At 40.0% G+C, this 15,689-nt stretch overlaps 2 protein-coding genes across 2 annotated transcripts in view; both read left to right on the forward strand.

Annotated features, from left to right (window-relative positions):
* LOC146548073 (NACHT, LRR and PYD domains-containing protein 3-like) overlaps nt 1-15,689 on the forward strand; it is a 432,988-nt gene that overhangs the window by 387,968 nt on the left and 29,331 nt on the right. The window lies entirely within an intron of this gene.
* LOC146548092 (NLR family CARD domain-containing protein 3-like) lies at nt 1,430-10,383 on the forward strand. The gene is made up of 2 exons (XM_085266220.1): nt 1,430-1,703; nt 8,609-10,383. The coding sequence occupies exons 1-2, from the start codon at nt 1,430-1,432 to the stop codon at nt 10,381-10,383; spliced, it is 2,049 nt and encodes a 682-aa protein (XP_085122346.1).

Here is a 15,689-nt window from a genome sequence, read left to right on the forward strand (position 1 = left end):
CCTCAGTCCTGCCTGTTCACATTTTATTCTGTAAAAACTAAATTTTCACTGCTTTTATGACCTTTTTAGTGGGGAGAACATTGCTAGGATTTAATGATTTAACATCTTTTGAATCCTTTGTCCTCCACAATGCTAAATGGCTGGGAGTCCTCAATCACCATGCTAACCAGGTCTTCATCTATTTGAGATTGTTCTCTGAGGAAAGACAACAAAGACAAAGCACAAATATAAATATCACACACGTAACTTATTACAGCTGTATAATATTGTTATATCATTTAGTAACATTACAGCATGCTATATTATCATGGCATTTGATGCTCACCTGGTCTTGCTCCACAGTCGGTGTTCCCCTTATTCTCATGCAAAGCTCTGTAGTGCCTAAGCATGGATGAGGTGTTGTTGTTATATCCCAGCTCCCTGGCACATAGCAAACACTTCACCTTGTACAAAAGTAAAGCCGCTTAACATAAATTGTATTGCACCATCAGTATTATGAAAATACATCTTCTGTAGAAATTTACATACCTTGTTGGGAGGAATAAGATCAAAATGTTCCCACACAGGGAAGGACATCCTCCCCTTCTTAACTGGCTCCATTCTCTCCTGACTTTCTCTCCTCACTCTCATAAACCTCCAAACTGTCTCCAAACTCTCACTAACCGCAACTCTCCATCAAACACCTACATTTTGAATGAAGTCTGAGGGGTTTATATCGCTGTCATATCTCGCGGCAAAGTTCGAACCACTTCATGAACCAGTCACGTGGTGCAGCAAGGCTTCGGACGTCATCATTTTCAGCTCCTCCCATAAATGAAGCAAGCCTCGATACGCGCATCGCGGAAACTCTCCCTCAATTACTCGACACAAGCTTCGAAGCCTCGATACAGAACGTCACATCACTACTATATAGTGATGTGTTGTGGTGCTTTGCTCCCACCCCTTGTGTTCCGTGTTTTCATCTTCCCTTCGTGTACTTCTTCATATTCGTGTACTGTAGGTTAGGTTTTTGCTTAGTTTCCATGCTCACCTTCGCCATTTCTGTTTGTATCACCATCTGATGAATAAACTCACTTGCATCTGAGCTGCCTGCATAAAGGGTCCTTTAATAATTTACACACGGCTCGCAAACCGTGACAAAAACACTGGAAAAATATGGCTGTTCTAAAACGTTTGATGGGTAGTGTATATATTTAGTTTATATATTTTCTTTATTTATAATAGTTTGTTTTATATTGTAGCAAAGTGTTACTTGGATACTTCTCTATGTGCTTCTTTATGTGCAATTTTGTTGCATTCTGAGCCTTAGAAATTTATTGGTGGTAGTGATGAACTGCTGTTAGAATCAAGTTAAATTATGATAAATCAGACAATTACCTCTCCATCTGTTGTTACAGTCTTTGTTTATCGGATCCTTACAGGGTAAAAGATGACGACACCTAAAGAAATCCTTCTGGGGACTTTGAAGGATTTGGGACGTGATGACTTTGAAGAATTTAAGTGGCATCTGAAGAACGGGTCTGTAGAAGGTTTACCAGCAATCCCAGAAAGTGAACTGGAGAAAGCAGAGAGGACGAACGTAGTGGATCTGATGTTTGATACCTACTCTATCAACACTTTTGAAGTCGCTAAAAATCTTTTGGGGAGGTTAAACAGGAATGATCTGTTGGAGAATTTAAATAAAACCATCCCAGAACCCAAAGGTAAGTCAGGGAATGACTAAACAAAAAACACACAAACAATAAAAACATTAGTTAACATTACACAGGTGCCATAAGCATCCATATAAATAATAAATCCAAAACACTTGCCAACACTTTCAGGAGTGAGAGACTGCAGAAAGCCAACAGTTTGTGTTTTATGCATCTGCACAAATAACCTCCTGTGTACACATGAATATCTGCTCTTTGGGTTGGTTTGATTAAAATGGGACCAGCAGCAGGTTTTCAGCCCATTTTACAGATTTATATTGTCAGATTGGTTTTAGAGCTGTTTTATCAACATAAATGAGGCGACAACAACAGTTTGGGACACGTCACAAATATGATCAAAGTGCTTTTTCTTAAATCTATTTACCAGTTGAAGGCAAAGGTTAAAATAAATGGCTGCCATTTCTTTCTGCTGTTTGGAGACCCAAACAAAAAAATGCCCAGACAGTAAATGTTTTTTATTATGGTTGATAAACAGGACACTAAGGTGATTGGTCAAACGTTGGAGGAAAGCCACAGTTCTCCTTATTTGACTGAAATCCACCATTTCAGCTCATGTTTTTTCTTCTGCAGCTTTCTGGGAGATTCCACTTCAGCCTTCTGCTGGCAACGCTCCCGTTACCATGCTTCCCTTAGGCAGTATCATTAGAAGACATAGCATACATTTACACTGCTATGCAGATGACACCCAGCTCTATCTGTCCATGAAGCCAGATAACACACACCAATTAGTTAAACTGCAGGAATGTCTTAAAGACATAAAGACCTGGATAGGGGGGCGGGCAAGATGGCGGACTGAGCAGTCTCATCCGTCTGAACTCCTCACTAAAGTCCCGATGTTTTAATCTTGAAGTTATAAAATCCACTCCTTTGAGCTATATTGACGACGTTTCAGCCCGAACATGAAGAAAACCAACAACACGAAACCTCTGGCAGTGGAAAAACCTCCCTTTTACAATCCAGAGAAACAGCGAGCATGACTACCCAGCTCCGATGGAGCAATCCTTCTAGGAAGATGAAGATGGAAAACGCAGTTGATGTTGTCCACAGAGTGGGAAGAGCGGTGGAGAATAAGCATCGACAAATCATTATTCTGTTTGTGAGACGTGCCGTGAGAGATGACATCTGGAGGCGAACAAAGGCTTCTCCCGTGTTCAAAGAAGAAGGCATCCGCTTTGCTGAAGACCTGACCCCAGAGGACTGGAGATCCAGACAAGCGTTGTGGCCAAAAATCGACCAGGCTCGGAAGGAAGGCAAGGCTGCAGGCTTCAGGGGCCCTTTTGGTTTCATAGAAGGCAAACGCATCAGGGTAGAGACTCCAGGTATGGGCTGACATCTGACTACGAAAGGAATACTGTATACAGTGGAACATTTCGGATGATGGGACTTTTACCTCAAGATTTTCCTACTCCATCTCCTAAACTTCCTCTTTAAAGCTGTTCATGTGTTCTGTGTTCCAATTAAAAAATAATATTTCTTTTTTTTCCTTTAACACAAGGGGACTTAAAGACTCAATTAAGTGCAAAGCTGTCTTTCCGTTCTGCAAGGGGCAACAGGCAAATTGTTTTTTTCTCCAGGAAACTCATTCTGAGGAATCTGATGTGAAATTTTGGTCACAACAATGGGGAGATAAAATGTTTTTTAGTCATGGTACAAAGAGGTCGGCTGGGGTTGCTGTTTGTTTCAACAGATGTCCTGGTAGGTTTTTGTGCCACATGGCAGACAAAAATGGACATTGGGTTGCCTGTGTGTTAAATACTGATAATACTCTGATTATTTTGGTTAATGTTTATGGATACAACAATGATCAAGAGAATAAGAACCTGCTGCATCAAATTTCTACAGTTATAAGGGAACTTTATACCAAATTCCCTACTGATTATATAGTAGTTGGAGGTGATTTCAATGTGACTCCTGATGAATGGTTGGATAGATGGCCTTCAAAATTTTCAAGAGAACATAAAAACCCAATATTTGAAAAATTCGCTAATGATACTAAATTAATAGATATATGGAGAGTGTTAAACGAAGATGTAAAACAATTCACCTGGCACAAACCTAATGGTCAAAGCAGGCCACGTATTGATTATTGGTTGGTATCCAACTCAATTTTACAATATGTTAAGGAAACAGTCATCTCTAACAGTCCCTTAAGTGACCATTGCACCATTATTCTGAGACTACAAAGCAAAGACCAAAACAACACATTTAAGAATTATTGTAATTTAATTGTCAGATGCTGAGAAATGAGGAGTATTGTAATTCTATTAAAAAATTAATTTTAGATATCCAGAATAATGAAGCCATCAATACACCGATGCTCAAATGGGAATATCTTAAATTTAGAATCAGAAAAACCTCAATTGCATTCGGTAAAAAGTTAAACAGACAAAGAAAAGAAGAGGAATCAAATGTAGTAAAAGAACTTATGAATCTTTATGGCAAATTGAATTGGACTGAGGAAGAAAAAGGAAAAATTAATAATTTACAATCTAAATTGGACGAAATGGACCTTTATAGAGCCAAGGCTGCTTATTTGCGATCCAAAGCCAAGTGGATAGAAGAGGGTGAAAAGAACACTGCCTATTTTTGCAATCTAGAAAAACGTAGACAAGAATATAACTCAATATGTAACCTACTAATCAATGGAGAGGAATGTACAGACCCTAAACGCATTTCAAATGAAGTATTTACTTTTTACAGTAACCTTTATAAGTCTTCATACTCAGAACAAAATGTCACCTCCTTCTTTGACAAAATCAGTACTTGGATTCCAGTAATTGATGATAATTTTAGAGAAATTTGTGATGGAGACCTGACTATAGAAGAATTTGATTTTGCTATTAAGAGCATGGCATCTGATCGCTCACCGGGACCAGATGGTATAACAACTAATTTCTATAAGCACTTTTGGGAAGACCTAAAATTACTATTATTCAGTGCGTTAAATGAATGTATAAATCAAAAGGAGCTTATGACAACAATGAAACAGGGAGTTATAAAATTAATTCCAAAACCGGGGAAAGATAAGAAAAAACTAAGTAATCTAAGACCTATAACACTTTTAAATACAGACTACAAAGTTTTTACAAAAGTTTTAGCAACAAGACTAAAAACAGGTATTTCTGAAATAATTAGCCCAACACAATCAGGATTTCTCAAAGGACGGTTGATCCAAAACAATATCCGCTTGGTTTTGGACCTTATCGATTACAATTACCTAACTAAGCATGATGGTTTTATGTTGTTCTTGGACTTCCATAAAGCATTTGATTCTATTGAACACACTTTTGTGCTTCTCTTTTAGAAGGCACATGTCCCAGGTTCAGGGTGGAGAGGGGTATCAGGCAGGGCTGCAGCATCTCACCTCTTTTATTCATTGTAGCCACTGAATTACTTGCTATTACTGTCATAAACTCAAACATCAAAGGATTAGACATAAATAATCACAAATTAATAATAAGTCAGCTTGCCGATGATACAACAATCTTTCTAAAAAATAAAGAACGAATTCCATTGGCCTTAGATACAATAAAGATCTTTTCTGATGCTTCTGGACTACGCCTGAACCTGGACAAATGTGAACTCATGAGTATCCACAATTGTTCTCACTCTTCTTTGTATGATGTACCTGTCAAAAATGAAATCAAATATCTTGGAATCTGGATAACTAAATGCATGGCTGATAGTGAAGAATAGAATATTCAGAATACAATTGACAAATGCAAAAAAACTCTAAACCATTGGCTACAGAGAGATTTAACGTTGTTGGGCAGGATAATGTTGACCAAGGTTGAATCTTTGTCCGGATTAATCTATCCAGCTTATTCCCTAGCCATCCCACCAAGAATTATAAAAGACATCAATAAGGTGAATTTTAATTTCATAACAAGTTTTGTTAAATTGGAAATTAATGTTTAAACATAACTTTAGTCCCCACAATGTTCCATTGTGGAATAATAGGGTGATATTGAATCGGGGGAAATCTATGTTTGTGGAAGAATGGATGACAAAACAAATTTGGTCTGTGACACATATAATGGATGAAAATGGAGATATACTTGAATTAAACAGGCTTAATGAGAAATATGACATGAGTTGCTCGTTCGAGCTCTATAAAAAGGTTTCACAGAATATCCCAACAGTCCTTGTAAATACGATAAAGAACAATTTTTCAAATATACAGACTCCAAATTTACATAAAGTTAAACTAGATGGTCTTGACTTGGTTAATGGAAAATGCAATAATCAATTTTTGAGGAGGTATTTGGTTAACACCTTATATCCAGGTAGGACAAAACATTCACTCGTCTTTAAAGATTATAACAAATCTGAGATCTCGTTGATCAGAACCAAATATTTAACTTTTCCAATTCCCCCCAAATTTAAAGAAGTCCATTTTAGAACTACAAAAAATATTTACCCCTCCAATGAATTTATGAGAGACAGATTTAAATTTGTGTTAGACAACTGTTATATTTGTAAAACAACTTCGGAAACAACAGAGCACATGTTCTATGGATGCGTGACAATCCAGAATTTATGGAAATCTCTCCATGTCCTAATATTGTCCCAGTATGGATATATTGATTTTTGGTCTTTTCAAAATATTCAAATTGGAGTAATCCTTAAGGACAAAAATAGTGAGTTTTTAGTTAACAATCTCATTATTATAACAAAGTATTACATACATAAATGCCGATATGCTAAATCCCCCCCTTCATGGCCTGCTCTTAAAAACGACCTCTCCCTGTTCCGTAAATCTCTTAAGCTAATAAATAAGCCCCAAGCAATCAAATTGCATAGATTTTTAGAAGAGTTTGATTTTTCTTAGCCCCTTATTTAAGTTATGTGTCTTGTTTATGGAACCTCACTTTTAGAGATTTTATGATCCCCCTTGTCTTCTTTATTTCTGTTCCTTTTTTTTCATTCTTTTTTTATTGTTATTTATTTTTGTATTGGTTATTTATCTTTTTATATTATTATTATGTAGATGTGTGTATATGGATGTGAACGTATGCATGTGTATATGCATATATATGTATATATGTGTATGTGTATATATATATGTGTGTGTATGTATGTTTACTTTCAGTTATTGTCGATTTCATTGTGGTGTACAGGAGATGTGATTCTGTTCTAATTGATTTAATATGTCGCTTGTCTCTTTGAGATTGTCATTGTTATTGTTCTAAATAAAGTTCATTTAAAAAACAAAACAAAACATAAAGACCTGGATGGCCGCTAACGTTCTGCTTCTTAATTCAGATCAAACTGAGGTTATTGTACTCGGCCCTGAAAATCTTAGAAATATGGTATCTAAGCAGATTCTTACTCTGGATGACATTACCTTGGCCTCCAGTAACACTGTGAGGAACCTTGGAGTCATTTTTGACCAGGACATGTCCTTCAACGCACATATTAAACAAATATGTAAGACTGCGTTCTTCCATTTGTGCAACATCTCTAAAGTTAGAAATATCCTGTCTCAGAGTGACGCTGAAAAACTAGTTCTGTCATGGTCCTGGGTCGTTCAGCGTTTTGCTTCATTTTTGGTATCACCTTGTGTACTTTGTGTTAATTCTGATTTTGTATTAGTTCTTAGGGTTGAATCTGGTGTTTAGTGTTTTATGATCTCTACCTGTGTCTTTCCTCTGTGTTCTGTTCGTGTCCCCGAGTTTGTGTTGTAAAACAGTCTGTTTCCTGTTTTACTTTGAAGGTTTGTGTCTCGTCTTGTGAATTAGGATCAGCTGTGCTCCCCTCCTGTGTGTCATTCCCTCATTACCTTGTGTGTATTTATAGTGTGTGTCTGCCTGTGTTCCTCGTTGTGTCGTCTGCATTACTGTGTTAATCAGTGTTACTACGCGTCTCTCTATCCAGCCTTCTTTGTGTCATCTCTGTGTATTCCCCGCTGTCCTTATGTTTTCAGGTTTGTCTTTTACAGTGGCTTGCAAAAGTATTTGGTCCCCTTGAACTTTTCCACATTTTGTCACATTACAGCCACAAACATGAATCAATTTTATTGGAATTCCACATGAGAGACCAACACAAAGTGGTGGACACGTGAGAAGTGGAACGAGAATCATACATGACTCCAAACATTTTTTACAAATAAATAACTGCAAAATGGGGTGTGTGTAATTATTCAGCCCCCTTTGGTCTGAGTGCAGTCAGTTGCCCATAGACGTTGCCTGATGAGTGCTAATGACTAAATAGAGTGCACCTGTGTGTAATCTAATGTCAGTACAAATACAGCTGCTCTGTGACAGCCTCAGAGGTTGTCTATGAGAATATTGGGAGCAAAAACACCATGAAGTCCAAAGAACACAACAGACAGGCCAGGGATAAAGTTATTGAGAAATGTAAAGCAGGCTTAGGCTACAAAAAGATTTCCCAAGCCTTGAACATCCCACAGCTCAGGTGGGGGAATCTGTCCATAGGACAACTATTAGTGGTGCACTGCACAAAGTTGGCCTTTATGGAAGAGTGGCAAGAAGAAAGCCATTGTTAACAGAAAACCATAAGAAGTCCCGTTTGCAGTTTGCCACAAGCCATGTGGGGGACACAGCAAACATGTGGAAGAAGGTGGAAGAGGGTTACGCGAAACAAGCTGAGGAGCACAAGACAAAATGTGAGGCAGAGAACTGACTGTGGTAAGCAGACAATCTGGAGAAGGTTCATTGTGAGTGCTGCTCATAAATACTGCCGGAGTAATTGGCAACAGGTGAGGAGCAGGGAGGAGTGAGGAGGGCTCCACCCAGGCGAGGAGAGCTGATGCTGTGGAAAGTTACTCAGACTCACTCGGATCATGACACCAAGAGTCCAGTGAACTGAACACATAACCACAGTAACCAGAATGCAGTTTTCTCATTTGTGTCATTTGCTGTTTATTCATGCAGAGATTCTCACTGAGTGTCAGCTCAAACTCAAGTCAGACCTGAAGCAGAAGTTCCAGTGTGTGCTCGAGGGGATTTCTACAACAGAAAACCCGACCCTCCTGAGTCAGATCTACACAGAGCTCTATATCACAGGGGGAGGGACTGCAGAGGTCAATGATGAACATGAGGTCAGACAGATTGAAACAGCATCCAGGAAACCAGACAGACCAGAAACAACAATCAGACAAGAAGACATCTTTAAACTCCCACCTGGAAGAGATAAACCAATCAGAACAGTGCTGACAATGGGAGTGGCTGGCATTGGGAAAACAGTCCTAACACAGAAGTTCACTCTGGACTGGGCTGAAGACAAAGCCAACCAGGACATCCAGTTCATGTTTCCATTCACTTTCAGAGAGCTGAATCTGCTGAAAGAGGAAAAGTTCAGCTTGGTGGAACTTGTTCATCACATCTTTACTGAAACCAAAAAAGCAGGAATCTACATCTTTGAAGACTTCCAGGTTGTGTTCATCTTTGATGGTCTGGATGAGTGTCGACCTCCTCTGGACTTCCACAAAACTGCAATCCTGACTGACCCTAGAAAGTCCACCTCAGTGGATGTGCTGCTGATAAACCTCATCAGGGGGAAACTGCTTCCCTCTGCTCGCCTCTGGATAACCACACGACCTGCAGCAGCCAATAAGATCCTTTGTGACATTGTTGACATGGTGACAGAAGTCAGAGGGTTCACTGACCCACAGAAGGAGGAGTACTTCAGGAAGAGATTCAGAGATTCGGAGCAGGCCAGCAGCATCATCTCCCACATCAAGACATCACGAAGCCTCCACATCATGTGCCACATCCCAGTCTTCTGCTGGATCACTGCTACAGTTCTGGAGTTTGTCATGAAGAACAAAGAGAGCAAAGATCTGCCTAAGACTCTCACAGAGCTCTACCTACGCCTTGTGCTATTTCACCTAAAAACGAAGGACATCAAGTATGATGGAGGAGCTGAGACAGAGTCATGCAGGAAGATCATTGAGTCTCTGGGAAAACTGGCCTTTGATCAGCTGCAGAAAGGAAACCTGATCTTCTATAAATCAGACCTGACAGAGTGTGGCATCGATATCAGAGCAGCCTCAGTGTACTCAGGAGTGTTCACACAGATCTTTAAAGCTGATGAGTGTCACATGTTCACCGGTGTCGTTTACTGTTTCGTCCATCTGAGCATTCAGGAGTTCTTTGCTGCTCTTCATGTCTATCTGACCTTCATCAACTCTGGAGTCAACCTGCTTAAGAAACAATCTCCTCGCTTTAAAATCTTCCAGAAAACACTTACTGTAAAAGACTTCTACCAGAGTGCTGTGGACAAAGCCTTAGAGAGTCCAAATGGACACCTGGACTTGTTCCTCCGCTTCCTCCTGGGTCTTTCACTGCAGACCAATCAGGATCTTCTATGCATGCTGACAGAGACAGGAAGTAGCTCACAGACCAATCAGGAAACAGTCCAGTACATCAAGAAGAAGCTCAGTGGGAAACTGTCTGCAGAGAAAAGCATCAACCTGTTCCACTGTCTGAATGAACTGGATGATCGTTCTCTAGTGGAGGAGATCCAACAGTCCCTGAGATCAGGACGTCTCTCCACAGATCAACTGTCTCCTGCTCAGTGGTCGGCTCTGGTCTTCATCTTACTGTCATCAGATCTGGATGAGTTCGACCTGAAGAAATACTCCCGTTCAGAGAAGGCATTTTTGAAGCTACTGCCAGTGGTCAAAGCATCCAAGAAAGTGCTGTAAGTGAATCTATGAACAAATATGTTCAATAATGCTAGATGAATAAAAGAATATGTCTCCATTGTTATTCTTCCTCAGGCTGAGAGATTGTAAACTCTCAAAAAGAAGCTTTGAAGCTTTGTCTGAAATTCTCAGCTCCCCATCCAATCATCTGAGAGAGCTGGACCTGAGCTCGAACTACCTGCAGGATTCAGAATTGGATTTGCTGTGTGTTGGACTAAAGAGTCCTGACTGTAAACTTGAAACTCTCAGGTAAGGATACAGACTTTTTGACACTTTTTGACTCTTAAATCTGTAAGTTTATCTTGATGTGGACGTTCAAAGTCAGCACAATTTTCCTTTTAAGTTCCTGAGTTTATATTTTTGACTGTCAGGTTGTCTGGACAGATGTTTTTATTTTATTTTATTTTTTTACTCGTCCCTAAAGTCAGAACTAAACCCACATGTAGATGACTTTCTGTTACTGGAGCAGCCTTCCTGAAGACAGCAGTGTGTTTTCATGCTTTTAAAGCCAAACTCACCTTTCAGACCTGGCTTTCATTTATTATCTATTTTTGTTTGTTTATTATATATTTATTTCTACTGTTTAACTACTGCTCACATCTTTTATCCTCCTTTTTAATTGTTCATTTCTTTTTACCCAGTGTTTCTATATTGCACTTTGTATTTGTCATCTATATTTATCATGCACTACTTTGCTCATTTATTGTTTGCTTTTAATGTTATTAAATTCCGGTTCTTTTGGTATTCTTTACGGCCAAAAAGACGCAGCTCAAAAGTGGTCTTTTTACTTTAAAAATGATCTTTATTTTACATATCAGTATATGGAGACCTGAACACACAACCCCAGGTCTGAAGCACAAAACAGGAAGCCTAGTCATTTATATAGACGTCACACACACTTTAAGTTTCGATCAAACACTCTGCTTAGTTTCACTTTTCACCGGAAAAAGCATGTAATTTCCTGTCAGTCCTGTCGGCACAGAGTGTACTCAGAGTTGGGCCTTTCTTATAAAGCAATATAATCAGCATATAAGTATTTAAGATTATAAATTTAAACCTCAATGTTCTTACCTGGTCTCTGGTTTGTTTGTTTGTTTGTTTTGCTCAGTTCTGTTTTTCTGAGGTTTTTTAAGTTATTAAATTTGTAACTGTAGTGATTTGTGTGTGTGACAGAGAGGCACTGCTAGGGATTTTTGACACAAGTTGTTCTTGTAAAATCAGTCTGTGAAGGTTCTCAGACATCCATGTCACCGTAGTGTAAGGAGCTTGGAAAGAAAAGTGTCTGGACTTCTTTAAGTTTCCTTGAAGATGTTTCACCTCTTATGAGAGAAGCGTCTTCAGTTCTAAGGGTCAAATGGTGGAGTGGGGCAGTCAGTGAAAGGGTAATGGTGGTGGCTCAGGGTTTGTATGTTTGGGGGGTTCAGAGGGAAAAGATGAATGCAGCTCTGGAGTTGGTGTGTGAGAGCAGGGAGTGAATTCAGCATCCTGATAGCCTGACAACAAACATGAATCAATTTTATTGGAATTCAACGTGAGAGACCAACACAAAGTGGTGTACACGTGAGAAGTGGAACGAAAATCATACTTGATTCCAAACATTTTTTACAAATAAATAACTGCAAAGTGGGGTGTGTGTAATTATTCAGCCCCCTTTGGTCTGAGTGCAGTCAGTTGCCCATAGACATTGCCTGATGAGTGCTAATGACTAAATAGAGTGCACCTGTGTGTAATCTAATGTCAGTACAAATACAGCTGCTCTGTGACGGCCTCAGAGGTTGTCTAAGAGAATATTGGGAGCAACAACACCATGAAGTCCAAAGAACACACCAGACAGGTCAGGGATAAAGTTATTGAGAAATGTAAAGCAGGCTTAGGCTACAAAAAGATTTCCCAAGCCTTGAACATCCCACGGAGCACTGTTCAAGCGATCATTCAGAAATGGAAGTATGGCACAACTGTAAACCTACCAAGACAAGGCCGTCCACCTAAACTCACAGGCCGAACAAGGAGAGCGCTGATCAGAAATGCAGCCAAGAGGCCCATGGTGACTCTGGACGAGCTGCAGAGATCTACAGCTCAGGTGGGGGAATCTGTCCATAGGACAACTATTAGTGGTGCACTGCACAAAGTTGGCCTTTATGGAAGAGTGGCAAGAAGAAAGCCATTGTTAACAAAAAACCATAAGAAGTCCAGTTTGCAGTTTGCCACAAGCCATGTGGGGGACACAGCAAACATGTGGAAGAAGGTGCTCTGGTCACATGAGATCAAAATGGAACTTTTTGGCCAAAATGCAAAACGCTATGTGAGGCGGAAAACTAACACTGCACATCACTCTGAACACACCACCCCCACTGTCAAATATGGTGGTGGCAGCATCATGCTCTGGGGGTGCTTCTCTTCAGCAGGGACAGGGAAGCTGGTCAGAATTGATGGGAAGATGGATGGATGGAGCCAAATACAAGGCAATCTTGGAAGAAAACCTCTTGGAGTCTGCAAAAGACTTGAGACTGGGGCGGAGGTTCACCTTCCAGCAGGACAACGACCCTAAACGTAAAGCCAGGGCAACAATGGAATGGTTTAAAACAAAACATATCCATGTGTTAGAATGGCCCAGTCAAAGTCCAGATCTAAATCCAATCAGGAGTCTGTGGCAAGATCTGAAAACTGCTGTTCACAAACGCTGCCCATCTAATCTGACTGAGCTGGAGCTGTTTTGCAAAAAAGAATGGGCAAGAATTTCAGTCTGTAGATGTGCAAAGCTGGTAGAGACAGACCCTAAAAGACTGGCAGCTGGAACTGCAGCAAAAGCTGGTTCTACAAAGTATTGACTCAGGGGCTGAATAATTACACACACCCCACTTTGCAGTTATTTATTTGTACAAAATGTTTGGAATCATGTATGATTTCCGTTCCTCTTCTCACGCGTGCACCACTTTGTGTTGGTCTTTCACCTGGAATTCCAATAAAAAATGATTCATGTTTGTGGCTGTAATGTGACAAAATGTGGAAAAGTTCAAGGGGGCCAAATACTTTTACAAGCCACTTTATTAATCCCCCGGGTGGTTTTCACACAGCTGAATAAACGTCAAACAGAAAACTGATTAAGCAGAAGTGTGAGATGGTCGAGAGTTTACTCCAGTGTCCTGTTATATTTTAGATAGCAAGGAGCAGACAGCTGAGTTTATTAAACTCCACCGAGACAGCGGTGATGCTAATCTGAAGGCTAGACTGTCCCATTTCATACTCGTTTACTTCTGGCCTACCCGACCTTCTGAGGACCCGGCCCACATAGACCACGAAGTCCGGGTCGTCAGGAGGATGCAGAACGAAGTTACAGCTCCCCAAAAACGAAGCCAAAACACCTCTATCGCCCCCTGGTGTCTGGCTGCAGTATAGGTCATAAACCCCGCCTCCTCCATGTTAGCGGATGGGACTGGGGTCAGACTAAAATAAATTTATTCTCCTCAGATATTTTTCCAAAGATTCTTTCTTTTCTTATCAATAGTTCTCATCACGCTGATTTATGTCCAAGTTTGATTCTAATTCCGACAGCGGTGATGTTAAAATGGGGTGTAACGTCATCATAGCAGCTTTGACTGGCAGCTGTAGTCACGGAGAAACTTGCGTATCTCTGTTCGGGAATAGCAGATAGAGCGTAGGCTCTGAGAGGACGGCCTGCCTTTACGCTACGAAGACATGACCGAGTGTTTTAACCTGACAGCCTGAGGTGTTCTTCAGTAAACTGGGCTACCCGACAGAAGGACCCGAGGCCCCGCTGCACTTTTTCGGTAAGTTAAACGTGTTTGTAAGCTACTCCGTAACTACCGTCCTTAGCTCGGTCCTGAGACCTAGCTAGCTAAGATGAGCACTCGGCCGTCAGGGTTTGTTTAGCTAACCCGTGCAGGTGAATGAATTTACCCTGACTACAGAAATCAAGAGAAACGCCCCGGGCTACTCAGTCACTAATTACCGTTACTGTACTTTTATTACAAGTGTTATACTGTAAAGGCAACAGGCTGCACCCCGCTGCAGCTCCTGTGCAGAGCTGAATATTAAATATCTTATTAAACAGCACCATGTTTTCAGTCTCCACATGCGTAAAGACAGTAACACCAACTTTAAAAACCTGGCACTTAAGTAACTCCTCATTAATCTGTAAAAACTGATCAAATAGCAAAGGCAAGGCAAGTTTATTTGTATAGCACAATTCAACAACAAGGTGATTTAAAGTGCTTTACAGAGACATTAGAAACAAAAACAAATAAAAAGCATGATTTAAAATTGATTAAAACAAGCAAACAAAATAGTAAGCTGACTTAGTTATTGTCTTAATGTGTTTTTCTAAGTTTAGGTCTGCATCCATCACTACACCCAAATTTCTCGCCTGGTTTGTGGTTTTTAGGTGTATAGATTGAAGTTCTCTGGTGACCTGTAATCGTTTTTCTTTGGTGCCAAAGACTATTACCTCAGTTTTGTTTTTGTTTAGCTGGAGAAAATTGTGGCACAACCAGTCATTAATTTCCTCAATGCATTTACCAAGAGCCTGTACAGGGCCTCGGTCTCCTGGTGACATTGTGATATATATTTGTGTGTCATCTGCATAGCTGTGGTAGTTTATTTTGTTGTTCTTTATAATCTGTGCCAGTGGGAGCATGTAAATGTTAAACAGAGGGGGTCCCAAGATGGAACCTTGGGGAACTCCACATGTGATACTTGTCTGCTCAGATGTGAAGTTACCTATTGATACAAAGTAGCCCGATATTTACTGAAACCAACGACTTCCTCTTGGCAGCTTAAGTTAAAATGTTTGTTTAATTTTTCCACTGATTAATTTTTTAGCACTCACTGTATTTTTTATACTGAGTTTGTTGCAAATATTCAGGTTAAAAAACTGTCTGAAATATTGTTAATGAGGTATGTTCACAAAGACACATGTGCAGAACTCTGTACAGCTTCCATCCTTTAAGACAAATAGTTTGAAGCATTAATATTTCTTCTTCAATACCAGTGCTGATACCAGTGCTGATACCACCTCTGTATGTTGTGACCAGGATGCAGCAGCAGACTGAACCAGGACTGAAACCTGCTCCATCATCTCATCTTTGCAGATGTCCATTTATAAAGCTCCAACAACTCAAAGGTGAACATTATATAGGAACATCTGTTCGTATATAAGGCTTTTTTTTAAATAAACAGCTCATATGTCAGCTGTCAGCAGAACTGTAGGACTGAAAAAATGTAAGAGAAGAGAAGAACACTCCCGAGTGTGTGAGGACAGAAGGATCAGCTTTATTTCAGATTTGAGA

Source organism: Mchenga conophoros, linkage group LG23, assembly GCF_057382185.1.
Source record: "Mchenga conophoros isolate Kocher_MC1m ecotype Shallow Benthic linkage group LG23, M_conophoros_male_GT1.1, whole genome shotgun sequence".
In the NCBI taxonomy this organism is placed as follows: Eukaryota; Metazoa; Chordata; class Actinopteri; order Cichliformes; family Cichlidae; genus Mchenga; species Mchenga conophoros.

Bases quoted from the DNA above. Each gene is read 5' to 3' on its own strand.
- LOC146548092 (XM_085266220.1), top strand. From the start codon at position 1,430: ATGACGACACCTAAAGAAATCCTTCTGGGGACTTTGAAGGATTTGGGA. The intron at 1,704-8,608 runs GTAAGTCAGGGA...TTATTCATGCAG, and splicing joins AACCATCCCAGAACCCAAAG to AGATTCTCACTGAGTGTCAG.